The sequence below is a fragment of the Vanderwaltozyma polyspora genome, genomic scaffold, assembly GCF_000150035.1.
Source record: "Vanderwaltozyma polyspora DSM 70294 KpolScaffold1055 genomic scaffold, whole genome shotgun sequence".
In the NCBI taxonomy this organism is placed as follows: domain Eukaryota; kingdom Fungi; phylum Ascomycota; class Saccharomycetes; order Saccharomycetales; family Saccharomycetaceae; genus Vanderwaltozyma; species Vanderwaltozyma polyspora.
The window spans coordinates 111,946-137,813 of record NW_001834686.1 but is presented as its reverse complement, the minus strand read 5'-3'; the positions used below and the strand labels follow the sequence as shown (position 1 = coordinate 137,813).

General features: G+C 32.0%; 9 protein-coding genes, 3 non-coding genes and 1 further gene across 12 annotated transcripts, besides 3 other annotated features; 10 read left to right on the top strand and 3 right to left on the bottom strand.

Annotated features, from left to right (window-relative positions):
* Positions 1-3,248: 3,248 nt before the first annotated feature.
* PXA2 (ATP-binding cassette long-chain fatty acid transporter PXA2) lies at positions 3,249-5,963 on the top strand (the record flags this gene model as incomplete). Its single annotated transcript, XM_001646505.1, has 1 exon — positions 3,249-5,963. One exon carries the CDS (start codon positions 3,249-3,251, stop codon positions 5,961-5,963), a length of 2,715 nt encoding a protein of 904 aa, XP_001646555.1.
* Positions 5,964-6,484: 521 nt separating this feature from the next.
* VPS36 (ESCRT-II subunit protein VPS36) lies at positions 6,485-8,110 on the top strand (the record flags this gene model as incomplete). The annotated part of the gene is made up of 1 exon (XM_001646504.1): positions 6,485-8,110. One exon carries the CDS (start codon positions 6,485-6,487, stop codon positions 8,108-8,110), a length of 1,626 nt encoding a protein of 541 aa, XP_001646554.1.
* Positions 8,111-8,315: 205 nt separating this feature from the next.
* Positions 8,316-9,200: a sequence feature (similar to hypothetical protein; correction of possible frameshift sequencing error~similar to Saccharomyces cerevisiae HYM1 (YKL189W)).
* Kpol_1055p52 lies at positions 8,316-9,435 on the bottom strand (the record flags this gene model as incomplete).
* Positions 9,204-9,233: a sequence feature (similar to hypothetical protein; correction of possible frameshift sequencing error~similar to Saccharomyces cerevisiae HYM1 (YKL189W)).
* Positions 9,235-9,435: a sequence feature (similar to hypothetical protein; correction of possible frameshift sequencing error~similar to Saccharomyces cerevisiae HYM1 (YKL189W)).
* A 507-nt stretch (positions 9,436-9,942) lies between these two features.
* CDC73 (Cdc73p) lies at positions 9,943-10,908 on the bottom strand (the record flags this gene model as incomplete). The annotated part of the gene is made up of 1 exon (XM_001646503.1): positions 9,943-10,908. The coding sequence occupies one exon, from the start codon at positions 10,906-10,908 to the stop codon at positions 9,943-9,945; it is 966 nt and encodes a 321-aa protein (XP_001646553.1).
* Positions 10,909-12,232: 1,324 nt separating this feature from the next.
* Positions 12,233-16,540, top strand: Kpol_1055p50 (RNA helicase; the record flags this gene model as incomplete). Its single annotated transcript, XM_001646502.1, has 1 exon — positions 12,233-16,540. One exon carries the CDS (start codon positions 12,233-12,235, stop codon positions 16,538-16,540), a length of 4,308 nt encoding a protein of 1,435 aa, XP_001646552.1.
* A 155-nt stretch (positions 16,541-16,695) lies between these two features.
* Kpol_1055trna8 lies at positions 16,696-16,779 on the bottom strand. The gene has a single exon. It is a non-coding gene; the product is annotated as a tRNA-Leu (tRNA).
* Positions 16,780-17,134: 355 nt separating this feature from the next.
* Positions 17,135-18,241, top strand: Kpol_1055p49 (gag protein; the record flags this gene model as incomplete). The annotated part of the gene is made up of 1 exon (XM_001646501.1): positions 17,135-18,241. One exon carries the CDS (start codon positions 17,135-17,137, stop codon positions 18,239-18,241), a length of 1,107 nt encoding a protein of 368 aa, XP_001646551.1.
* A 225-nt stretch (positions 18,242-18,466) lies between these two features.
* Positions 18,467-18,781, top strand: Kpol_1055p48 (Tkp1 protein; the record flags this gene model as incomplete). Its single annotated transcript, XM_001646500.1, has 1 exon — positions 18,467-18,781. One exon carries the CDS (start codon positions 18,467-18,469, stop codon positions 18,779-18,781), a length of 315 nt encoding a protein of 104 aa, XP_001646550.1.
* Positions 18,782-21,095: 2,314 nt separating this feature from the next.
* Positions 21,096-21,207, top strand: Kpol_1055trna7. The gene is made up of 2 exons: positions 21,096-21,132; positions 21,171-21,207. It is a non-coding gene; the product is annotated as a tRNA-Pro (tRNA).
* A 999-nt stretch (positions 21,208-22,206) lies between these two features.
* Kpol_1055trna6 lies at positions 22,207-22,279 on the top strand. Its single transcript has one exon. It is a non-coding gene; the product is annotated as a tRNA-Arg (tRNA).
* Positions 22,280-22,761: 482 nt separating this feature from the next.
* On the top strand, positions 22,762-23,610 carry RRP1 (Rrp1p; the record flags this gene model as incomplete). Its single annotated transcript, XM_001646499.1, has 1 exon — positions 22,762-23,610. The coding sequence occupies one exon, from the start codon at positions 22,762-22,764 to the stop codon at positions 23,608-23,610; it is 849 nt and encodes a 282-aa protein (XP_001646549.1).
* Positions 23,611-24,109: 499 nt separating this feature from the next.
* On the top strand, positions 24,110-24,334 carry Kpol_1055p46 (uncharacterized protein; the record flags this gene model as incomplete). The annotated part of the gene is made up of 1 exon (XM_001646498.1): positions 24,110-24,334. The coding sequence occupies one exon, from the start codon at positions 24,110-24,112 to the stop codon at positions 24,332-24,334; it is 225 nt and encodes a 74-aa protein (XP_001646548.1).
* A 702-nt stretch (positions 24,335-25,036) lies between these two features.
* On the top strand, positions 25,037-25,399 carry Kpol_1055p45 (uncharacterized protein; the record flags this gene model as incomplete). Its single annotated transcript, XM_001646497.1, has 1 exon — positions 25,037-25,399. The coding sequence occupies one exon, from the start codon at positions 25,037-25,039 to the stop codon at positions 25,397-25,399; it is 363 nt and encodes a 120-aa protein (XP_001646547.1).
* Between the last annotated feature and the right edge of the window lie 469 nt (positions 25,400-25,868).

Sequence of the window (25,868 nt, the reverse complement as noted above, 5' to 3'; positions counted from 1 at the left end):
TTTAAGATATCTCTATATCTAGCAAGCATACGCAATGCACAAAAAGAAGAAAACATATATGCATGCTAAATATGGGATCAATCAAGCAGGTATATAAATAAAATATCTAGTGACAAGTATATTAAAATTCGGTAATTAAATTTCTAATTATTTATTTCCTTCCCAAAATGGGAGAGACAAGGAGATGTTGTACTTTAATTTTCTTTTATGATGTTAGTTAGTGTATTGATATGTACTTCAAATAATTCAGATGAAAGCAAGAAATCGAGGAGGAGAGATCAAAATAAAATAGAATTTCGAATTTCGAAAAAAAATCTCAAAAAAAAAGAAACAAAAAACAATTGATCGCACAGAATTCAATGTAGCAGATTGACATAATAATTATATATTGTATTATGTTTTGCTGTTTGTTTCCGTCCTCGAGCGAAAAGAAACGAAAATAACCGAAATAGCAAGAACGGTGAGCTCGGCCAAGAAAAGCTTGTAGCTTGGTATTTAAGTCCGGGTATGTTTGTCTGTCAAACCAGGCGCAATTTCAGAGACAACGACAACAGAAAATTTCTTTTTTTTTTTCTGTTTTTCATTTATTTTTTCTTCCTCACTTCTCTGTTTCTCTTTCTTAATTTCTTTTTTCTTCTGCTTTTTGGTTTTGTCGCCCGTGAAATCCTCTGCTCATTTTTCGGCCAAATGAAGGAAAAAAAAAAAATGTAGCGGTTGTGTTCGTGCATTGTGATTGAGAGTATTGCTACTAACTAGTCCTACTACTACACTATAAAACTATTCAGATGCTCTGGTTGTTTCAGTCTGGCCTACTTTTGTTCTGTGTATGGTGTGTATCAGAAATGATCCGGGTAACGTTGTCTGATCTTTCTCAAGACCTCAACAGAAAACGAAGCAGCTTAAGTTGGCTTTCTTAGTATTCTTTTTTTTTAATGCTGCTAAAGATAGACACTATCTATCACTATTGCTGATACTGGTGACGGTGACGGTGACGGTGACGGTGATGATTACAAGTGGCTTGGTCAGAGCTAAAGAATATAGATTAAAGCTACTTTAATTTTCTATTCATTAAGGGAACATAATCAACTTGTGGTTTTCCTGTATTTTATTTTTTTTTTGATCTGATGTCTAAGGAGGATAGAGTAACTCATTCGGTGAGAATTGCGAAGAGGAAAAACTGCTTCCACTGAGCTGTATGGGGTTATCATTGTAATGTATAACATATTTTGTTGTTCGGATTGGGGACAGGATTTGGTTAGCAGTAAGAACAACGATGGCTGATGAATTAATTGAATGGCATGAGGAGAAAGATGAATGAAAAGTTTTGTAAAAAATTGCTTAATATGGATGGAGATGAGGAGGTAGATGAGATGGCCCAAGAAGTTTACCATAAAAGAAAAAAAAAAGATGGAAAAACAGAATTAATGTTTTAGATTATTAGCACATCCGACCTTTTTGAAGTTTGTAACTTCAAGTACGGTATGGTGTTCCATACTGTACCGTACCACATAAGATGTAGAGATACAAGTTAAACTTGCTTGGCACTGTAGAAAGAGATCTTGCAACGAGCACGAGCACGAGCACGAGTACGTGAAGTATGTGATGTGTGCTGCTGATGGCAATTATTGGTCTACTTTCTATTACAGTCTCGCCTCGCCTAGCCTAGCCTAGCCAAGCCAAGCCTCTTGTCTAATCATGGAAAAGTCACGGGATGTGGTCCATCGCATCGATGTATTTATTGCATGAGTACAAGTACAATTAGAGCAGACATACCTATCCTACCACTCACATCAAGGTAGAGTTTACAAGTCTAGCAAACATGGGGTATATACATGGATACAAAACCAAGTAACCGCAGTGCGTTCGTACATACTGATATTCTCTTTTGATTGGAGGCATAAGAACAGAAAGACGCTCGTTTTAGTTTTAGTTCTAGTTCCAAAGAGATTTCAGTCTGAGTCGAAAATCGAAAATCGAAAATCGAAAATCGAAAGGATTCGTTCGTTCCAAAGGATGTGTACCGTTGGACGGACGAACACATTCAATTTTGTTCGAAATGATATGGTATGGTATGATTTGGTATGGGGGTTGAGTCAAAAGCGAATAAGTGATTAATTCCGGAGTTTCGTATGAAACGGTTTCTCTCTCTTCTCCGTAGCGACAATGACTCTCTTGCCACAAAAACCTGCCTGGGTAATCAGTACTTGTTGTACCCAGAGTTTCAATTTTTAAGGGAGGTGAGGGGGGCCAAGGGGAAGGGGAAGGGGAAGGGAGCAGACAGTTCTTGGAGGTCTCGAAGTGAAGGTCTTAGAGGAATGGACAGGAATGGAATGGGGGAAAGAGGGAGATAAGAAGGAAGAGAGACAGAGAGACAGAGCGAACCACAAAAACTAAACTAAACTAAACTAAGCTAAAAATTAAGTATTGAATATTGAATATTGAATATTGAATATTGAATATTGAATATTGAATATCGGTAAAGCTAAAGGTAAACTGAATGGGAAAATCAATGAATGACACAAAGATTAAGAAATAAATTTGTTTTCATCTTCCCAAAAAAATAAGAAAATAAGAAAATAAGAAAAAATGATATCAAATATCAAATATCAAATGTAGCAATTTAAAAGCATGATTAAATAAATATTCCGGGCACACTCTCTCACACACACATAATTCACCGAATGATATTAAAATATTCAGTATTATCTCCAATTTTGAATTATTTTTTTTTTGTTTTAAAAATCATATTTAAGGAGGTGATTATACTTATGTTTTGTTTTATTTTTCTTTCTATCTTCTTTGATTCTCTCTTCTCTGCTCCACTCTCAAATCTAGTCTGACCTCTTACACTCAGGTTTCCACAAAACATATCAATCATACATATCCTCCTCAGCTTATAAGTTGTACATCTGTATATTTTGGTTTACTGGAAAAAACAAGCATACAAGCCTACAAACCCATCTCTATTCAAACTTCTTATAGTTTTAGGGTGTTACTTCGTTACTGCATATTTTCATATCTATATATATCTATATATATATAGTTGTTGTTGTTTTTACGACTCAACGTCAATCGGCTCCATTTTTGTTAGTTAGTTTGTTTGTTTGCTTCCATTAAACAATATTCAATAACTATTCATTAAATGCAAATTGATTGATTGATATAATATTTTATACAACATAGCATATACTATTTCATATCCCTTCCCTTCCCTTCCCTTCCCCTCACATATACACTCTTCAGCAAATATGATGCAAACTAATCTATTGAATTTCTACAAAAATCATAGACTTTCAATTTTAAGAATTTCATATATTCTACTGCTAGTTGGTACCCTAGCAAGTGGTACAAATTTAAATAATAACAAGAGAGACAAAAAAATTAGATCTTCAAGAAATAGAAGTCAAAGCATAACAAGCAATGCAAGCAGTACTACTACAAACGCAGATAATACAAAGAATAATAATAACAGACAGATAGACTTAAATGATAATGATAATGATGACAATGATAGAGAATCTATCATTGTCTCAGATTCAAACCAAGTTCAAAATAACAAAAGACAATTGGAATGCAGCAAAAAGAAAAAATCATTCCTTCTACAAATTATACTGAAGGATAGAAAATGTCTATTATTATTCATAACTCAATCAATTCTATTAGTTATCAGAACTTTCTTATCTTTACATGTCGCAACTTTAGATGGTAAATTAGTATCAACTTTAGTTAAGGCTCAATACGGAAGCTTTTTGAAGGTTTTATTTGGTCAATGGATGTTACTAGGTATCCCAGCTAGTTTCATAAATTCGTTGATCAACTATACAACGAAATTATGTTCAATATCAATTAACAGACAAATTTCAAACTTCTTATTGGATAAGTATTTGAAAAACCACAAGATTTTTTACTCTGTCGTTGCAAATATTAACATCGATAATAATAAAGAAACTAACGATTCAAATGAAAATAAAATCGATAGCGAAACTAATTTGAAGGGTGATTTTAATAATAATAATGATAATGATAATACAAAGAGTTTAGTTGCAGGGAAAAATGGTAATGAAAATGCAAATGCTACTTCTACTGCAGCTGCACATGGGCCAGAAATTCAAGACCATCTAACTCGTGACATTTATCAATTCTCAACAAATTCATCCCTGTTATTAAACCAATTGTTGAAGCCTACTTTGGATTTAATATTATGTTCATTTAAATTACTAATGTCAAACTCAACTATGATGGGTGAAGGTACCCTTGTTTTGGGTTTAATTGTGACGTTTTCCAATTCCTTATTAAAGTTAATTCAACCAAATTTTACAAAATTAACTATGATTAGAGCTTCACTAGAGAGTTGGTTCAGATCTTTGCATTCAAACTTACACTCGAATAACGAAGAAATTGCCATCCTAAGAGGTTATGATAGAGAATTGATAAGTTTGGATTATTCATTTTATCAATTGGTCTTATTCCTAAATAGAGAAATAAAAGCAAGAGCCTTATATGATTTGGCTACAAATTTCGTAATCAAATACACATGGGGTGCTGCTGGTTTGATCCTGTGTTCAATGCCAATTTTTTTCAAAGAACCTACTACTGAAGAAGAAGATGCAGCCGCACAGACTAGTGCTGGTGATATAACCGCAGATTTTATCACCAACAGACGTTTATTATTGACTGCCTCTAGTTCATTTGGTAGATTTGTGGAATTGAAGAAGAACATTCAACAGTTGCGCGGTGTCTGGATAAGATTAAACAGTTTTAATAACGTTCTAGATTCGATTATTGAAAATGATCAAGATGGAGATACCTCAATTGATTCTAAGCTAGTTGAATATAATGATAATTTGATTAAATTTATTAACGTTCCATTAATAACACCAGCAAATCAAGTATTAGTACCAGAGTTGAACTTTGAATTAAATCATGGAGATCATTTGTTAATTATTGGTCCAAATGGGTGTGGTAAATCGTCATTATTTAGGCTGTTGGGTGGTCTATGGCCAATTAGACCATCTTTAAAGCCAGAACTAAAAACTAAATTAATCATGCCTAATAGAGACAACGAAAATGAATGTTCTATATATTACTTACCACAAAGGCCATATATGAGTAATAGATCCACATTTAGAGAACAAATTATTTATCCTGATTCTATTGAACAATTTGAAACGCGTTTCAATGGTGATTATGTCAAGGGTGATGATAAACTGGTAGAAATTTTGGAGTTACTAGAATTGGACGATCTAATAACCGAAAATTTATCTCTAGCTTTAGCAAAGAAGTCTAATACTTCTCCAAAGTCAATTACTAACAACACTAACACTATCATCGAAACACGTGAAGCTTTTGATCTAATTCGTAACTGGTCGGAAGAATTATCAATTGGTATCCAACAAAGACTAGCAATGGCTAGAATGTATTATCATCAACCAAAATTTGCAGTTTTAGATGAATGTACCTCAGCTGTTTCTCCAGAAATGGAACAAAAAATGTATCAAAATGCCCAAAATTTTGGTATCTCTTTGATATCAGTCTGTCATAGAACAAGTTTGTGGCATTTCCATAATTATTTGCTAAAATTTGATGGTAAGGGTAATTATGACTTTGGGAAGTTTGATCCAGTTGAAAGATTGGGAAATGAACAAAAATTAAGTGAACTAAGTGTAATATTGGACCAACAAGTTCCAGTTTGGGAAAAGAGATTAAAGGAATTGACAGAAGCCAGAAAATCCAACATTATTAGGAAATCGCAAACTGATTTGAGAGCATTAGAAAATTCTACAAATGACAAGTCTCCAAGCTCAAGTCCAGCTAAATTACTGTTATTAAATCAATCTAATAAAAACTCTAAAACTTCTAAACCAAGCAAACAAAATGAAAGATTACCTTTGAAAGAGAGTCAAACTGAGGCTAGTTCACCAAGCAAACTCAGGAAACCCGCTCCAAAACCAAAAAAGAAATGAATTGATGAATAAATGAATGAATGAACACTGAATAACTAATATAACAATCATCAAAATAAACTCTTCATTAAAAAATAATAGAAAAAAATTGTACCTTTTGTAGATATATCCATGAATAGTAGTATTATATTCGTCTATATAAATTGATAATATTCAAATACCAAATAAATAAATAAATGCATTGATTAAATAATATTAAGATTCTTTAGTATAATCAAACTGTCTAAGTCAATAAACCGACCACATTAACCTATAAAAAAGCTAAATTCTAAAGTAATTTATGTTTTTATATCAAAAGGGTTTAATTGTAACAGGTTAATCATCGATTTGAGAACAAAACGTTTTTTTCATGGAATATCAAAAACACCTGAAGAATTAAGCCTTATATCTCAAAATTGATAAATATTTGGAGGATGCAAAATATAAAAATTGGATAGTATTGAGGTAATACTAAGGAATAAAAAAATAACGATAAGAGTAAAGAACAACAATACTATATACTATCTGAAGATATCCTTACAATGGAATGTTGGCATTATGTTGAGACTACTTCATCAGGACAGCCATTATTGAGAGAAAATGAGAAAGATATATTAATAGATCATAAAATAGGGTTATATTATGGGAAATCAAGAATATTAAATAGGCAATCTGGTAGGATATTTTTAACTTCACAGAGACTGATATATGTTGATGATTTAGACCCTACTAAATATTCAATTTGTTTAGAATTAAATGATATCGAATCAGTTGAATATTCATCAAACTTTCTTAAAAGGTCAGCCAGAATGATTCTATTCTTAAAAGATCTGGAGACAGCTGCATTACAAAACAAGTTACTTGGAATTGAATTAAATAAACAAATTGGTACTTCAACTTGGGTTTGTCCAATCTGTATGTTCACAAATGAAGTTCAAGGAGAATTTACGAAAGATTTGAACCCTTTACCAGTATGTGAGAATTGTGGTATTCCTGCGGATTATGAAATGACAAAATCATCGATTAATTACTCAAATAACAGTAAAAATAATAATGAATCAAAAATACAGGATTCAAAAAAATCAAGGTTAAAAGGTGGTAATACTTGCCCTGCTTGTACATTTATTAATCATCCACAAATGAATAATTGTGAAATTTGCGGCTTTAGATTACCAAATACAAAGATACGATCAAAATATAATTCAAATGCAAAGACATTTAAAGATTCAAGGTTTAATATAGAACTTGAAAATGGAACCCTCCCAAATAAAGAAGCCTCAAATTTTGTACAATTTAGCTTTCGAAAATCTGATGGATTACTATTCTCTCAAGCAACCAAAAAAGCTGTAGATGATTTGAGAAAGGAAAAGACTAAACATATTTTTAATGCGGATTTAGTTTCAGTGAATGGGGAACTAGTAAATACCCAAGAATCCAAAAACCTACCATTTTTAGAAACAAAACCAAATAAAGTTGGTATTACAAGTTTAGAAAATTCTAGAGAAGTACAACTTTTGAACAACGATATATTATTCAACAATGCACTAACAGATTTAAATAAATTAATGTCATTAGCAAGTGAAATTGAAAAATTATACAAAACATATAGAAAAAATGGAGATGAAGAAACAAAACAGAAATCAGTTTTAATGATAGACCGAGACAAATTCTATAATAAATCACTATTCTTAGATGAAATTGCTCGTGAAATATATGAGTTTGCGATATTTGAATTCAAGCAAAAGGATGAAAGCCAAAAATTAATCCTTGTTACTCTGGTTGACTTATATGCTATGTATAATAAATCAATGAGAATTGGGATTGGATATATATCACCAAAGGAAATGAAAGAGGCATGTGAGAGATTTGAAGATTTGGGATTACATGAACTAAAGCTGACAAGAATAAATGGTAGAGTGCTATGCTTATCCTCATCAGATTCATTCGAAAATATCAAAGAAATGATATTGAAAATCATCGAGTCTTGCAATGGATGCGACTTATTACAGCTGACAAAAATTTTAAACGAGTCATCATCAAATTGTTGGACAATTGGTGTAATTACCGAAATCATACAAAATAGCATCAATACTGGTGATATTCTAATAGATGAGCAATTGAGCGGTATAAATTACTATAAGAATACTATATGGAATATTAACAAATAATAAATCCAAAAAGAATATTAACAAATAATAAATCCAAAAAGAATATTAATGGTATTAACAAAATATACATTTTCATTAGAAAATTTGCATATTAAATTAGGTTTTAATAATAAACATTTACAAACTGTTCTACAATTTTAAGTTTTAATGACATTTCTTAAATATCAAATAGTTTTATCACTAAAACGTCTCTATTTTCTTATATCTACATATACACCACTGTGTTAGATGCCAACGATTTCAGATTAATATTCGTTGGGGATAACTCGGGTAAAGCCTCTAATTCTTGAATTATAAATTCCTTCTCATCAATAAATGTTGCGTCTTGGTTCTCTAACCCAAATGTTTTAAAATAATCCAATAATCTGATTTTATTCTTAGATAATATATCAGCTATTGGTTTAGGCTTCTTAGGGTTTGCTACAATAACTTTGAAAATGTTAAAAGCTTCATATTGTAAATTTTTTGATTTATCACTCATCAACGTCATGACTAATTTTAAATTGTTCGATGAAGAGATATATGTTGTCATTAATTGATTATTAGACCTTATAATGATTAATGAAGCCAAAAGCTTTGTTATCTGTCTCCTTGCAACGTAGGTTCCTTTTATTATCAACGTATTGATATTATCTATGAATTTATTAATATTTGCGTCATTATTCAAAAACTCTTTGGAGACTAATTTTGGATGTGTAGAAAATATAGTATTTAATAATTGTAATGATTCTGTGCTAATTTCAAAGTCTGGGACACTTGCATATTCAAAGAGTTTCCAAATATTTGGATCTCTGAGGATAATAGATGCTAATTGTTCATATTTAACAGTTTCTACTATCATATTACCCAAAATCAAATAAACTTCTTTAGCTGACTCACCATCCAATGCCAATTCTGTACTTCGTAGCATCAAATTGACAGTTATTGGATTCATGACCAGATATTCTACAGTAGTTAACCTATTATCTTTCGAATGTCTTAACCCTAAGGAGTAGATGAACATTACATCCTTCCTGGTTTCGAAATCTAAATCTGTAAAATGGTGTAAAAGATGGTAAAAAAAATTATTCTTATTTATTCTCAAGTACCATCATATTAATTGCCTCAACGGTTTGTGTTGTTCAATTCATCCAGCAAGAATTTTTTATACTAGTTAAGTATTTCGACCACTCATCTTGTGATTTCTTTTGGCCATCCGATGAATTGGTTGAACTTATTTTAGCAATCTGTTCAACTACATATTTTATATACTCATTGGGTTCTTTTGGCTGCCTTTTCCACCAAAATGTCATATCGAGATCTTGATTCCTATATTTTTTAAACATTGACACAGATTAACAACATATGCTTTGTTATTTCCCTTTTACTACCAGAACAGTAACAATACTGAACTGTATTGAAATACAAAGGTTAAAATAATTTTTAGACAAACTTAAATAGCAAGACAAACACCCAACTCATCTAAAGGTCAACTAATTAAATCATTTTCTTAACCAAGCACTTAAAGAAGATATCCATTTAATAAACTCTTTTGAAATTGTGTCCAATATTAAATTACGACGTTTCGAACAATATCTTATTTAGTTGAGACCATTATTTGAAGCTCAGTGATGGTCACAAAACACAGCAAAATCTATCAATTATGATAAAGTGTCTAAAATTCAAATGACTTATAAGTGATTTATTCATTATATTACAATGGGGTTTATAGTTATCTATACATCATGTATTTAATTTTGTGCGTGTTTGTGCGTTTTAGTCATTCATTAAGAGGAGTTTTATTCGGATATATTAACATTGTGAATGATCTATATCCCCAAAGGGTACAACATTCAATGGAAACCTCTAGCTAATAATTCTTTCTCCAAATTGTACCAGAAAAAACGGACAACTTCAACATCTTTGAATCTTTTATTTTTATCTATTTCGACTTTCTGTACGTTCCATTGTTGTACTGTCTGTGGGATTGAATCACCAGAGAAATGGAAGTAATACCCTTTACAATGTTGGAATAATTCTTGAGGGGTATTCCATTGATAGTTATTGAATTGCCATGCATGTCCTGTTGTAAAAATAGCTACTACTCTATCCCAATATTCAGGCTTTGTAAACATTCTTGTATTGTTAACAACCATAAACCTAATTGGCCTGCTTATACGGTCAAATTTCTTTTCGATAGTAATTAAATCTTGACTAGCAACAGGTAATTCTCTTGGATTGATATAGTTTGAATCTTGTAAAAATTGTTTGATATTTGACAGAGTGAAAATAGAAGATGCAGCAGATGGGATTAGAATGATTGGATCCTTTCTTTGAGTAGAATTTCTTTGTAGGTTTCTATCGTTTTTGGAGATACCATTTTGTGAAGAACTTTTATTTCTATTAGAACGTAATGATGATTTTATTGATTGCACCAGCTTTAATTCCGCATCTTTTATCAGATAACCAAAGTCAATAGCTTTAGACCCACGTAAGGAAGAATTATGATCCACCAAGACTCTTTCATTAGATAATGCCTTGGCTAAGATTGGATCTGTTTTAGCTAATTCTCTTTCCGTAACATTAGCACTATCGGATTCTTTGGTAATTTCTTTAACTTCGGATTCTTTACTTTTGTCACCACTAATATAAGAAGAAGTTTCAGAAGTACCAGATAGCCAGTTGATCAAATCGTTTCTTTGTGTAAATGAAATATTTGGTAAATGTTTAGCTTGACAATCAGCTAAATAATCAGCTGCGTTAGAATCTTTATGTAACCAACAATGGGCAATTACTTTCAAAGGAATTGAAAGAACCATCAATTACGAACTCTGTATCATTCTCCAATAGATATTTCCTATCATCAGCAAGTTTCAAAAAAGATGCCTTCGATATATCATCTATTAAGGTGTCATTTGCATCTAATAAAGTAAAATTTCCACCTTTTCTCAACAAATCTCTAATTTGTAACAACTCAGACATAACGATATCAGTTGGTACACCAAAAGGTCAACACTTCAAGCTTCCTGAACCAAATGACAAGATAACAAACCTTCTCAAAAATTTAGTACACAATTTATTATTATATTCAATGGTTCTTGTTAAGTTATTCAAATATTAATGTGGTTAATTTTTCATTATCTTACAAAACAGGAATAACTTACCCGGTCCACAATATCATTAGTCACATGACTAACAATAAACCACATATCATATGACACGATATATAAGTGTACAATTGTTGTTAATAAAGAGGATTAAATGAAGAAGAAGATCCTGTTCAACTTCTTCATTATTTAAACAGTCATTTATCTTCAACTTAATCCCAATATTAACATTTAACAATACTATTAGGTCAGATATTTATAATATTTATAATATGTTATCCTGGATTAATCATAAACCTAATTTAATTTTGAAATAGAAGGTGATATTTGTGTCGTTAATCCAAACGACGAGGGCAGAAACTTACTATTTAGCTTCCACTAGGGAGTTGTCATTTAGTTGACCTTCTGAATATAGTAATATGATCTCCTTTAATAGTATATTTTCAGTGAAGTTGGGTAGATTGTGCTCAGAATACTAAAACGCATTCTTAACCGCCCTAAGATCAACACGATGAATTATTAAATTCTTAATTAGTCTTTAAGCGTTTAATTTAGTTTTGGCTGAGAGGGAAATGGGCCTTCAACTTGATTTGAAATTAATTACCCATTTCAGTTAGGTGAAATACAGTGTATAATGGAGGGTTCGCTTTGTGATCTATAACAAGAAACCATTGGTCATTGATATAGGTGCCTAAATATTACATTTACCACTCTTTTTTTATAGGTGCTGACAGTCATTGTGTACGTATGTGTAAAGCTCATCGCTTAATACCATCAAGAAATGTTCAGTTTTATGTTTAAAGCACTAAGATTTTAAAGATTGATGATACTGGTTACAATTATAGGAAACTAGTTACTCTTCCAATCCTACCAGTACTCAATTTTTGCGTGATCACACAAGTGAGGAGATTATTGAAAAATAATATTTAAATATAGCTAGCTAGAATTGAAATTGTCTACAAGGCCGTTTTTAAACTGATTAAAAAGATTAATTTAGCATACTTCATATATTGAAGCTCATTTTATACCTAGTGAAATGGCTAAAAAGGGTAAGGCTAGTAGCAAACCAGCTACTCCTGTAGTAGAAGAACCAAAGGGGAAAGGTAAAAAGGGCAAAAAGAAAGAGCAAGATGAGGATACTGCTGCAAATAAAAACAAGCAACAACAAAATAGAGCAAAGGTTACTTCTACTACAAATTGGACTGGTAAATTACCACATACATTATTACATGAATTATGTCAAAAAAGGAAATGGAATAAAGTCGAATATGATATGAAAAAAATAGGTGATAAAGGTATGTTAGCAATTGCGGTATTATCATGGACAGATCCGAAATCAAAGGAAGTTATATCGATTAGGATGAATGATCCGACCTATGATAAAGTTTCAGGTAAAGGTCTCTATATTCCACAGGAGACTCCGATGGAAGCTAGACATATTGCGGCAACCATCGCCCTTTATAGAATTGCGTACAATACAAATATGCAAATGATGCTACCGCCAAATCATAAAAACTTATGGTATGATTTATCAGATTTTAAAAAGTCGCTAAATGGGACAGATCCAAAAAAATGCGATAAAATATTCGATGTGGATCCATTCAAAACTTTTGTAGAAGATAGAAAGCAAAAAGAACAACAAGACAAAGAACGGAATGCAAGATTTCAACAGGCTGAAAAAGAACAAAAAAAATCGGTAATTCTTTCTACAAATTCAAATAAGAAGGAAAAATCGCCTATACATAAGAAGGAACGTTTAGAAAATAAGAGTAATGATTCTTTGGTTAGTTTTCCAAGAAAGGTATGGGATAATGCCACTTTTATAGATTTGAGTGAGTCGGCAAGACAAATAATTGAATCAAACTTGAAATTACATATTGATTGGAAGAGTAAAGTTCACAAACCTAATGAAAAATCTAAGTCAGAAATTAGGGAAGCGCTGAGATCAAAATTAATAGAATTCAATTTTAGAGAACCACATGTTGATGAGGCCATGAATTATAAGGATCCCCTTTCTTTTTTGCTTGTCAATTTGCCTGAAGACGATTTACCACCCTTTTTCCATAAACGCAAAGAAGATTCTAATAACGTTGTTGAAATTTCAACTTTACCTTTAAGTACAAGAAACATGGTGGAAAGATTAACTGAAAGTGGTATCTCTAAAGATGAAGCACTTTATGCGTTAGGAAAATCTCAAATGAACGAACCTGAAGCTGCCGGATTAATAACACAAAATATACTACCATCTTTAGTAACTGATGAAGGTGCTAGAGTTTCAGAAGATGAATCACATTCTATCTGGAAAGATGAATTGGATAGTTTGCAGAGTATATATAGCGAAAATATTACAGTTTTAGACGCCAACTCATGCTACACAATGACCATAATAGAGAAATTCAATTTAAAATTGAAAGTTTATAAAACTAAACATTATCCTTCCACATTGCCAGGAATTATTGTTTCAACTTTCGACAAAAGTTTGACTTTACCAAATTACATTAAACATCAAATTTTGTCAAAATTATTGAATTATATTGATGAATACAAGCTACTCAATGATATGATGATATACACTATTTTTGAATGGCTTCAAGAAAATATTAGCAAAATTATAGATAACCCCGGCCCATTGTTATCGGAAGACGAATTTAGGAATTCAAGAGGGATAACTTCCGTTATAGATCAATCCAAAAGTAATTCATATAATCGGAAGAATAAATCGAATAATGGAGTTAACCTAACAGCAGGAGAAATAGAAGACTTAAACAAGAAGTACGCCAAAAGAATCAAGTCAGATGAATATAATATGATGCTTATAAATAGAAAAAACCTTCCTGCCTGGAAAATTCAAAGGAATATTGTCGATTTAGTCTTCAGCAATGACGTAGTTCTTATTACAGGTGAAACAGGTTCAGGTAAATCTACTCAAGTAGTACAATTCTTACTAGACCATTTAATCAACACTCATAATGACTATAACAAAACCAAAATTATTTGCACACAGCCTAGAAGAATTTCAGCTATTGGTTTAGCTGATCGTGTTGCCGACGAAAGATGTGTTAAAGTTGGCGATGAAGTCGGCTATGTAATCAGAGGTGTCAATAAGACTAATGAAAACACTCGTATACGTTTTATGACCACTGGTGTGCTAGTGAGAATATTACAATCTGATAAAAGCTTCTTAAACAATTCCATTGTTGTTATCGATGAAGTACATGAGAGGTCAATAGATACCGATTTAATTATAATTCTGTTGAACAACCTTATAGGCAAGATACCAGGCCTCAAGATTGTACTGATGAGTGCTACTGTAGATATCAAAGTTTTCAGTACATACTTTAAGAATCTTAAAACATGCCATATTGAAGGTAGAACATTTCCAATCGTTGATTACTTTTTAGATGATATCCTACCAGCTGTTGACTTTAAGATTAAGAACAACATGTTACGTTATGATAGCTTTGAAGATGAGGATATTGACAGCCAAGATGAATTCATAAGACCTGGTCCAAATTCACGATTTTTTAAATCTGGCCAAATAAATTATGATTTAATAACCGATGTCGTGGATCATATAGATAGAGAATTATCAGCCAATTCAAATGATGGTTCGATTATTGTATTTTTACCAGGTATTTCTGAAATCAACAAGTCTTGTAAAATGCTTTCAAAAAGTAAGTTTGCGGATTTATATGTCATCCTACCATTGCATTCTGCATTAACTCCCGAAGATCAAAAAAGGGTATTCCTAAAATATAAAGGAAAACGTAAGATTGTAGTTTCTACTAATATTGCTGAAACATCAATTACAATCGATGATTGTGTAGCGGTGGTTGATACCGGTAGAGCTAAAACCTCATATTATAGTTCTACTGATAATACTACTAGATTAATTGAATCGTTTATATCCAAAGCTGAGGCAAAGCAACGTAGGGGCCGTTCTGGGAGAGTTCGAGAAGGTATATGCTACAGATTGTTTTCTAAAGAGACATTTGAAGATAGTATGGTAGCCGCTCCTGCGCCAGAGATAAGAAGAGTTTCATTGGAGTCATTATATCTTTCTGTCAAAGCAATGGGAATCAAAAATGTCAAAGCGTTCCTGAAAACTGGACTTGATCCTCCTCCTCTAAAGTCTTTAGAAAAAGCCGAAAGAATGTTAACAACAGTTGGTTTATTGAATAATGAAGATGGATCTCTTTCTCAATTGGGCCAATTCATTAGTTTGATGCCAGTTATCGATTGTAAACATGGGAAATTACTAATTTATAGTATTATTTTTGGCTGTACTGATATCGGTATTTTAATCGCATCTCTATTAGGTGCCAATTCTATGCCTTTCATTGGCGGTGCAGAAAATCGTGATGAAATTAAAAGGATACTTGCTAAGAGGGATGATATTGGTGATCTATTGAGCATGGTTTATATTTTAGAACAATATTATGCATTATGTGATAGCACCAGCAAAAGGAGTTTCATGAAAGAAAATATGTTGTCCTATAATAAAATCAAAGAAATATCATCTAACAGAACTCAACTTTATTCAATTCTAAAAGATGTAGGATTTTTACCTATGGATTATCAATGTGGATCTTCAGAATATTTGAATAGAAACAGAAATAATATTGATATTTTGAAGTGCATTTTAACGGGCGCTTTTTATCCACATATTGCCAGAGTTCAGCTTCCTGATGCTAAATTTGCAGCCACAAGTGTTGGTGCTATTCAAAAAGACCCTGAAGCTAATCTAATTAAATTCTGGATAAGAAATGAAGAATACATCGACAATTTACAAAACTTGAAAAAAGAGATGACAAATAAGGAGATTACCCGAGAAGAAATCAACGCCTTGCCGTTGCCTCTAACCAGAGCTTTTATTCACCCATCTTCTGTTTTGTTTTCTAAACGTCCAGTAAATCAAGAGGATATGATATCTCTGAATGAGATAGATCAACCATTAAATACTCAAATTAACGCTCCAAAAATCTCCAAGTCGCCATTTATTATTTATAATTCTTCTCAACAAACAACAAAGTTGTATCTAAAAGATATCACACCTGTTTCTACGTTGTCACTGTTATTATTTGGTGGTCCAATCAGTTATGATGTTAACAATAGGAATTATTCACCAGGGGTTGTTGTTGATGAGTGGCTTCCAATCAGAACATGGTGTAAGAATGGTGTTCTAATCAATGAATTAAGAAGTTTATTGGATGAATCTATTAAATGCAAGCTGGATATACCAAATTATTCCAGAAAGTCCATGTCAATCTCAAAAGATAAATCTTTTAATGAAAAGGCAGATGAAATACTACAAATTGTAGAACATTTAATAACAGTAGGATAATTTGAAATATTTAAATTAATTTATAGAGCAAGTAAACTGCATATTGATGATTATTAGTCGAGCACTATGTGACAATGTGCCGTTGGTATAGATAGTATTTGAATACTGTTCTTCCGTTTAACAATTTTTAGATCTGAAAAAAATCGAAAAAAATTTGAAGGATGCGAGGTTCGAACTCGCGCGGACAACCGTCCAACAGATCTTAAGTCTGCCGCCTTAGACCACTCGGCCAACCCTCCAATTGCTTGTTATTGTCTGAAAATTTAATCTCGACTATATGTTCCAAACCCGACGTCACGTGTAGATATTTATTTTTTGCATTTTTTGGCCCATATCAGGTAAGTTCTGGTTATTCTTCAGCTGTAAAATTAGTTTAGTACCTGTTCGAATAAAGGCCGGTTTGCGCTTATTCTCTAGAAATTTTTTTGTAGAAATCTGTATGATAAAGTAAAGATACTATTAATTATTAATGTTGTTGATTTGTCTTTTATGTACAACTTAAAGGTTCAGATGTAAATTTAACATCTGAATTATTCATAACGGAGAAATATATGTAATTCTAACCTCAAAATCATCTTTACTAAAATAACCATAATGAGTAATTCAGATATTAAAGTTCCATCTGAACACGATAGCGCTGCTATCGTTCCCTTTGACAGTAACAAGGCGGAAGATTCTTTAAAAACTTCACTTCACAATAATAATTCAATTGGTACCTCTACTAAGGTTTCTCAAGATGAATCTTTGCAAAACTCTCCTAAAGGAATCAGCGGTTCTCCTGCATACGATGCCAACAATATCCCATATTATTCACCATATGCGTTGATGTCCCACCCATACCCAATTGGTTGGTCTCCATATGGTAACCATTATCCACCACCAATATTCCCTAACTACTTCGGTCAAACTTATGCAGGTATGCATCCAGGTTTACAATTTCCTATCCCACCTTCGATTCCTAATGACTACTACCAACAGCATCCTCCAATTACTCCAAACCAAGTACCATCAAGCACCTCTGCTACTGATTCAACATCACAACCCCCAACTGCTCCAGTTCATACACATCCAATGGACAGGATAATGCTAACAGTAGCTTCGTCGGCTCATGACTTTAACAGATGGATCAATGACTTTGTCAAATTTTTAAAGCAATCCAATTTAGTAGATATCATCCCAGATGAATACGGCTGTGCTAAACGTACCCCAACTGACGTTGAAAAAGCTTACATCATTAACATATTCAATATGTACGTACCAGCGGACACGTACCCTGACTGGATGAAGAGCTCCATCTCTGAGGGAACCGATCTCCTTACCCTAATCCTACATGCCATTGGCACTGTTGCAAATAAGGACCCTGAAGAAGAATTACTTAACAGGCTAAGTAACATTACATTCGACGGATCCAATGCTGCATTTATATTTGCTGCCAAAATACGTTCTCTCGTCAAGAATTGTAGAAGTTCTGATGTTAACATTCCCGAATCAATAATATGCAAGTGTATAATGAATGGCTTGAAAGGACAATATCTATCATTAAATACAAGATATGCCGAAAACGGTGCAAAGGTTACTTTGAATTTACTTTTACGTGATATCCAGATCTTATACGAAATAGAGAGCAAACGGGATAAACCTTCCAACCTGAGGAACAAACCGAAAAGTGATAATGTGGTCAAACTGTCTCTACCAATGTGAAAACTACTTTAAGCGCTAGAGTGACAAATTCTAATGTCCTCCCTGAGAAAGCCACTAAGCCTGTTTCACATAGAGCAAACAACATCACACCAGGACTCATAGAGCTCGATGATAATGACGAATATTTTAGACTCGCCTAATCAAACTTCTGATGATCTTAATCTTCCAGGATATCTACTATTAGACTCTTGAGCTTCAACGTCGATTATTCGAAACCCTTACTTGATGCATTTTTCACAACTGCCCTCTAATATAGGTGCGAAAGATATGCAAGACAGCCCAATCCCTGTATCCTCAACTGGAGTCCGTGATTTTCATTTTAATAATGGTTCTACAGTTAGGATATCGGCAGCATCCTCCCCTAAAGTTCGTTATGACCTTCTTAGTCTAGATGAACTTGACATTGCTGGGATATATGCTGATTTCTCAACCTGTTCACTTTGTGACAGAAATAATCATATCCTAACTGACATCATTAAACGTGGCCGATTCTACTGGATATCTACGAAGTACTTGATTTTACCAATTCGTAGTAAGTAGCATCGGGTCAACAATATATTTCCTCGTTTTTTCTTTTGAATTCATCCATCGACTATTTAATTATGTTAATATCAAAGTGATCAAGGATTCTATCCGAAAAGGCTTTAACAAGAATATCGCTGTTCAGACGTAAACTTAAGATCTGAGTTATTCATTATAGTGATTTAATTAAGGTGATTTTGAACTTATAATAATAATTATTTATATTCTCTGTAATGTCTTGTAAATGATTTAAATAATACATATCAATATTCTGGGCAGATGATATTTAGCTATTCTAAATTTTCTTGCCCTTTTATATAGTTAGATCCAATTCCATAATCTTAGTATTATTAAGCAATTATTAGATATGCCTTTGTACTTTACTACCAATGATTCAATTGCCTATTATCAATTACTGATTATAGCATGATATTAATAATCATACTAATAATCCATTTGGTTAGTAATATTCGATTGTACCTTGTCATCGCGGTAACTGTCAATCATTGCGTCATGACAATATCCTGTAAACCTAGGAATATATCACCTATATTTTAGCTCACAACATTAAGTTACAACATATCCAGGTTAAAGTCACAACAATTATGTCATCAAATAAAATTGATCAAAAATCACAATAAATCTTCTATATTTGTAATCCATTTCTTAGGTCATCTCGGCAAATTTAGATTTAATGTTATTAGGGCAATAAATATCATTTTGTAAGAAATTATGAGATAACGTAAAGTCATACCCATTAATTCAATATTAATAAGGGTGAATAATTATATAAAGCATCATTATTATTAAGGGATAAAGAAATGTTTCTAATACTAAAGTATTTACTTCTGATGTGTCAAGAATATCTTAAGATTGTATATAAAGTCTGATAAGATCTTAATTGACACTTATCATTACTGGATATAAACTTGAAAGAGCTTATAAATTCCTGATTAATCATATAGAGAATTATGTTGTGGTTTTTCTACCGAATCGCTCATAGTAATAGATTCTTTATTTATTTCCAAAGACAGTCTTAATAAGTTGATATTGATCCAGTGTATTAAAGTATATAATATACACATGGGAATATATTTAAACTGATAAGTATCAATTAAGATCTAATCATCTCTTATATACATTGTATGAAATTTTTTAACGTCAGAAAGACCACTTACATTTAGAGTAACATCTCTTTATCCCTTACGAATAATGTTGTGATGAGTATGACTTATGCGTCACCTCATAATTCTGACATAAATATGTACTATATTCCCATGTGTATATTATATACTTTAATACACTGGATCAATATCATCTTATTAATGATGTCCTTGGAAATAAATATTTTTATTTTAGATAAACAATATTTTAGATGTTTCAAAATATCATGCCTTTTTATATGTTTAAATCCAATCTCATAATCTTAATATTATTAATTTATCATAATAAATAATGAGGCCTTTGCACTTCACTTCTTATGATACGATTTAGCAATTGCTTAGAAGGTCGAGCACGCCATTGGCGATCGATCAATTGCAATCTATCATAACCTTTACTGTCATACGAATGACAGATCATTTCATCATATCATTAGTGATCGTTGTTCTTTAATATGATTCGATCAATGCATAGAATTTATCGGATCATGATATTGTTCTAGACTCTTATAGGTATGTAACTTTTATCTCTTAGCTGTCAGAATAGTGAAAGCTTTAAGCTTCAATGTAAGTATATATACGTTAAATAGGTACATTGACCTATTACTGAGGTCAGTGAGTGGTAACACGCTCATCCTCCTGTAACAGAGTAGCCTATATAACATAAATAGTTTTATATATCGGAACTGAAAATTTGTTCCTTTTATATATTTGAGAAATCGATACATTGACCTTGTACGAAAAATAGCAATAGTGACATAAACTTTATCCTAGAGTATCCAGGTTAAAGTCACAACATTAGTTTATGACTATAATATTTGAATTAATGTTATTAGGGTAATAATTATCATTTATCATGTGATATGAATAACCTTGAAACCTATTAGTTTAAACCATACATTTTAGGTTACAACATTTTAGGTTACAACAGAATGATTCGGTGGAAAAAACTAGAAGATAATTCTCTACACATATATCACACGATATGAATACTCTGGGGACCTATAGAGGTATTTCATACATTTTAGGTTACAACAGGATACAATATAAAAAAGTCACATGACAAATGTCAGCAAAAAAAGATAAATCATATCTGTCATTCGTACATAATTATATATATGAAGATTCTCTTTATACCAATCCAAGATTTTTTGTTTGATATCAAATTATACGGGCGTGTGGTCTAGTGGTATGATTCTCGCTTTGGGCGAATTCCGAGTTACACTTGGGATACAAATCATTCAAATATGCGAGAGGCCCTGGGTTCAATTCCCAGCTCGCCCCAATTTGTTTTTATTTTTTTAATAATTCAGATTCCCTTACAATATTATTGGTTTGTAGGATTATTCTCAATCATGGTGCTCACTCGATTACTCAATAACTGGGCCATCTCTTTTAATATGATACATATTTACTTATCATATTATGTTACATGAGGTCCTTTTACACTTTTACTGGTTTGTAGGATTACGTTGGCTCATTGTGGTCACTCTGTTACTAGATAACTGGATCGTTCTTTTAGTTTTATACATAGTTACTTGTTATATTACTATATATATTCTTCTTTTATACTTCAAGATACCTTGAAGAGTTTTCGGTTCGGACAAACACTCGTGAGACATGATAATATGGCTTTATAAGAAAAAGTCACATGACCAATGTCAGCAACTTTGATAAAATTTTGCGTTAGAACAAACATTCATGAAACATGATAATAGATAGGGCTTCACTGCGAAAACTTCTTGTGATTTTTTGTTCAATTTTATTAGGTGACATATTTGTTTTTATTTTCTAAGTGGGGATTTCTATATATGGTGTAAAAGGAATATATAAATTGTAGAGAATTATGTTGTAGTTTTTCTACCGAATCATTCATAGTAATAGATTCTTTATTTATTTCCAAGGACATTCTTAATAAGTTGATATTGATCCAGTGTATTAAAGTATATAATATACACATGGGAATATAATTAACATGACAAGTGTCAATTAAGATCTTGTCATTTCTTATATACATTGTATGAAATGTTTTACCACGTCAGAAATAATACTTTCGTGTAAAGTAACATTTATTCATCCCTTACATTAAGATTCCGTTCTACAGAATAAGCGCAAACCGGCCTTTATTCGAACAAGTACTAAACTAATTTTACAGCTGAAGAATAACCAGAACTTACCTGATATGGGCCAAAACATACGGTGTAAACCAATTTAAAGTTTTTTTCACGTGAGAGGTTTTCTTAATTTTATAGTCAACAATTATTTTCATCGATAGAATTCTTGTTCCTCGTGGCCCAATGGTCACGGCGTCTGGCTACGAACCAGAAGATTCCAGGTTCGAGTCCTGGCGGGGAAGAATTTTTTTAACATTTGATCAGAGCGTTAACTTGTTTTTTTTATTTTTTATTTTTTGGCCCTTTTGATTGATGATCTGATTTGAAGCTATAATAATTGAAATATCGTTATTGCATGCTGCAGAACATCTACAATTAAAAGCGAATTATAGAGTTCTCAAACTATTTTTGAACTGAATCTCAGTATAAGTCGTTACCTGTATAGGTAGGTATATCTTCTCTTCAGTACATGAACGGACAAAAGCCGAAGATAAATCTCTATAGCTTTTATTGTTACGTCTGTAATGATCTTCAACTTCTGGAAAATTAAAAAAAAAAAAAGAAAATTATGCGATGAGATGAAAAATTTTGGTTAAACCTATAATAATAAGAGAAGAACAGTTGCAATAGAGGTATATAACATTCATCTTTCCTTTAAATAAGTATTAGAAAAGGATACCATCAATAAGGGCCTACCAAGTGATCATTGTTGTATTACAGGATAATGGAGACATCAACTTTTGTAAAGCAACTGGCCTCTAACAACAAGAAAGTTAGAGACAATGCATTAGATAAATTGACAAAATATTTAAATACTCGTCAATTCAAGGAATCTAAACAATTGCAGTATGATAAGCTATGGAAAGGGTTATATTTTGCCATGTGGTTTAGTGATAGACCAAGACCCCAACAACGTCTGGCGTCTGAATTAGGAAGCTTACATAGCTTATATTTTTCTAATAAAGACAACAAATCTACTGAAGACAAGCTAACAGTAAATGATGAAGCATTTGTCAAATTCAGTAAAGCATTTTGGAAAGTCATGTGTATTGAATGGCTTAACATTGATCGTCATAGATTGGATAAATACTTGTTGTTGATTAGAAGAGTATTGTTTCAACAATTGAAATATTTACAGTCTAGAGAGTGGAACTCGAACCTGGTAGACACATATATCGAGAAGGTATTAAAGGGCATTCCGTTAAGTGGGGATGTCAAGATCTATAACGGTATTCCTATGCATATCACTGATATCTTATTAGATGAATGGGAAAGAATAATGAGAAATGAAAATGAAAATGAAGAGCAAGAAGGTTCTGAAGAAGAAGAAGAAGAATACGACTACAAAGAATTAGTTAAAGAGACGCCATTGCCTAAATTCATCGAAATCTTTACCTCCATAAGATCCGATCTCAATGCCAGCAAAGTTCTAAAAGACCAAATTAAAGAAAACTTAATTGACGACTCTAGACTGTCAGAATGGAACATCATTGTCGCTTCTGAGGAAGCAGAGGAAGAATCTGGATCTGGATCTGAATCTGAAAGTGAGACAGAAGAATGGAAAGGATTCTAATACGACATGCATTCCAATTTCAACATGTACAATACAACTTCAACCACTCCTAAAACATAATATACACATATACATAATTATATACTGATATAATTAACCATAGAGATAAATTAATGTTCAAAAGTACCCAGATTAGACTAGACTAGACTAGACTAGACTAGACCAAATAAGAATTGAATAGAATTGACACCATTACCTTGTAATATATATCCTAGTATTTATCGCTGTTACCCTCCTTTTCGTTCATCTGATTCTGACACGTTCAATTTTCAACTTTTTTTTTTTTGTAGAAAATTTAGCTTCAACAAAGAAGACGAAGTTTTGTTTTATAACGTTTAAATATATACAATTGACAAAGATATAAATGATTGATTTATTTTGAGTTTTGTTCTTTTGCAGTCTTTTGGCTTTGGGTTTATCAATTGAGATTGGAGAGATTCACAATAAGTGTTCTTGTTTTTGGGGGAAAGGATAGAATCAAGATCAAACTAAATTAAGGATGGCTAAGGATAAAGAAACAAGTAGCAACCCAGTTGAAAAATTGGCAGAATCCCCATTGGAATTTGTTAGAGAAGGTACTCAATTTTTACAGAAATGTAAGAAACCTGATTTAAAAGAATACACAAAGATTGTCAAAGCTGTCGGTATTGGTTTCTTAGCTGTTGGTATCATTGGTTATGCCATTAAATTGATTCATATTCCAATTAGATACTTAATTGTATGAAAAGGTTTAAAAAATAAAATAATGTGGGACAAAAGGGAAACTTCCCTCTCCGTCCTCCATTTGGGGAAACTTATTTTTTCAATGTAGGTTGATTCAAGTTTTCTAATTATGAAACAAGTATACAATATCATATCATATATATATATAAACTATCAAGAAAGTGGTTTTTCAATTTCACTTATTCTTTATATACTGTGTATAGCGAGAAAGAAATAGATATCAATAATAATATAGAAAGAATGGACACTTGATAGCGAGCAAGAGTCTAAGCAACAGTACCTTTTAGATATGTATTGAACTGGTAGTGTTTGCAATTGATCAAAACCTATCATGTAGAATTAGCCAGTCGATATATATAAATGCATTGTGTGTATGTGTTTCTTAACTGAAAAAATTTTTTTTTTTTTTTTTTTTTTTTTTTTCCAAACAATTGCAAAAAATGATGTAGTGAATAAAAAAACCAAAGGATATAAAAAAAGTAAGTGGAATTCTTCCAAAAAAAATAATACAAACAAACAAACAAACAAACAAACAAACAAAAAACTTTGATTGAATTTGTATAAAAAGGTTAAATAAATCAAATCTAAAAAAGGAACAACCAAAGGTTTTAGGTCAAGGTCAGGGTCTTTAAGGTTAAACAAAAATGGGGTTGTTATTGTTATTGAATTTTTTTTACCAGGTATATTATATATAATTGAAAAAATGGATACTTCTGGATTTTTAAGGGATGAAACTCATCCACACCAACCTGAACAATTTATTTCCAAAAAAAAATTGAAAAAATTGGGTGAGGTATTTGATAAAATCAAAACACTTTTCCCACCTGCCAAAGTCAAAAAAATAATACAAACCGATGATGACTTTGGTAAAGTATCACAACCCACCCCGGTAATTGCAGGTAGGCCGTTAAAGTTCTTTCTTGCATTATTGGTAAAAAAAATTTATAATGTTCCAAAGGAAATGGATTGTAAAAGGATAATTGGGAAATTTATAAAGCAAACAATCCTCCAGGATGAAAAATTTGATTTCTTGAGGAAACATATTTGTGAAAAGCACCCCTACTGAGAGGGGAGCCGAGGAGGAAGAATAAGAAAAAAAGAAGATTGNTTTTAATTGGGAAATTTTGTTTTCTTTTCCCAATTGGCCTTCGAACCGAACGAAACCGAACGAACCGAACCAAACGAAACGAAACTATCCTTTTCAAAGAACCGCTTCCTTCCCAATGAAAAAACCCCTTGGGAACCCCCTAACAAAAAAGTGGAATAAATCTACCCTTTGAATAACCGTTGCATTGCTTCAAAAAGCCCAAAATTAAAATAAAAAATTTTATTTGGCAAAACACCCGCCCCCCTTATGAAAACTCCGAGTTTTAACCGGACAAATTTCCCAAAATAACTTGTGGAAGGGTGGCCTTTTAAGGGTTTTTTTTTTTTGTTGGAAAAACCATATTTTAGTTCCCCCAACCTCTTCGAAATAAAAATTTTGTTGTTGTTTTCCCGAAATATAAACAATCCCCTGTTATAGGAAAAAACTC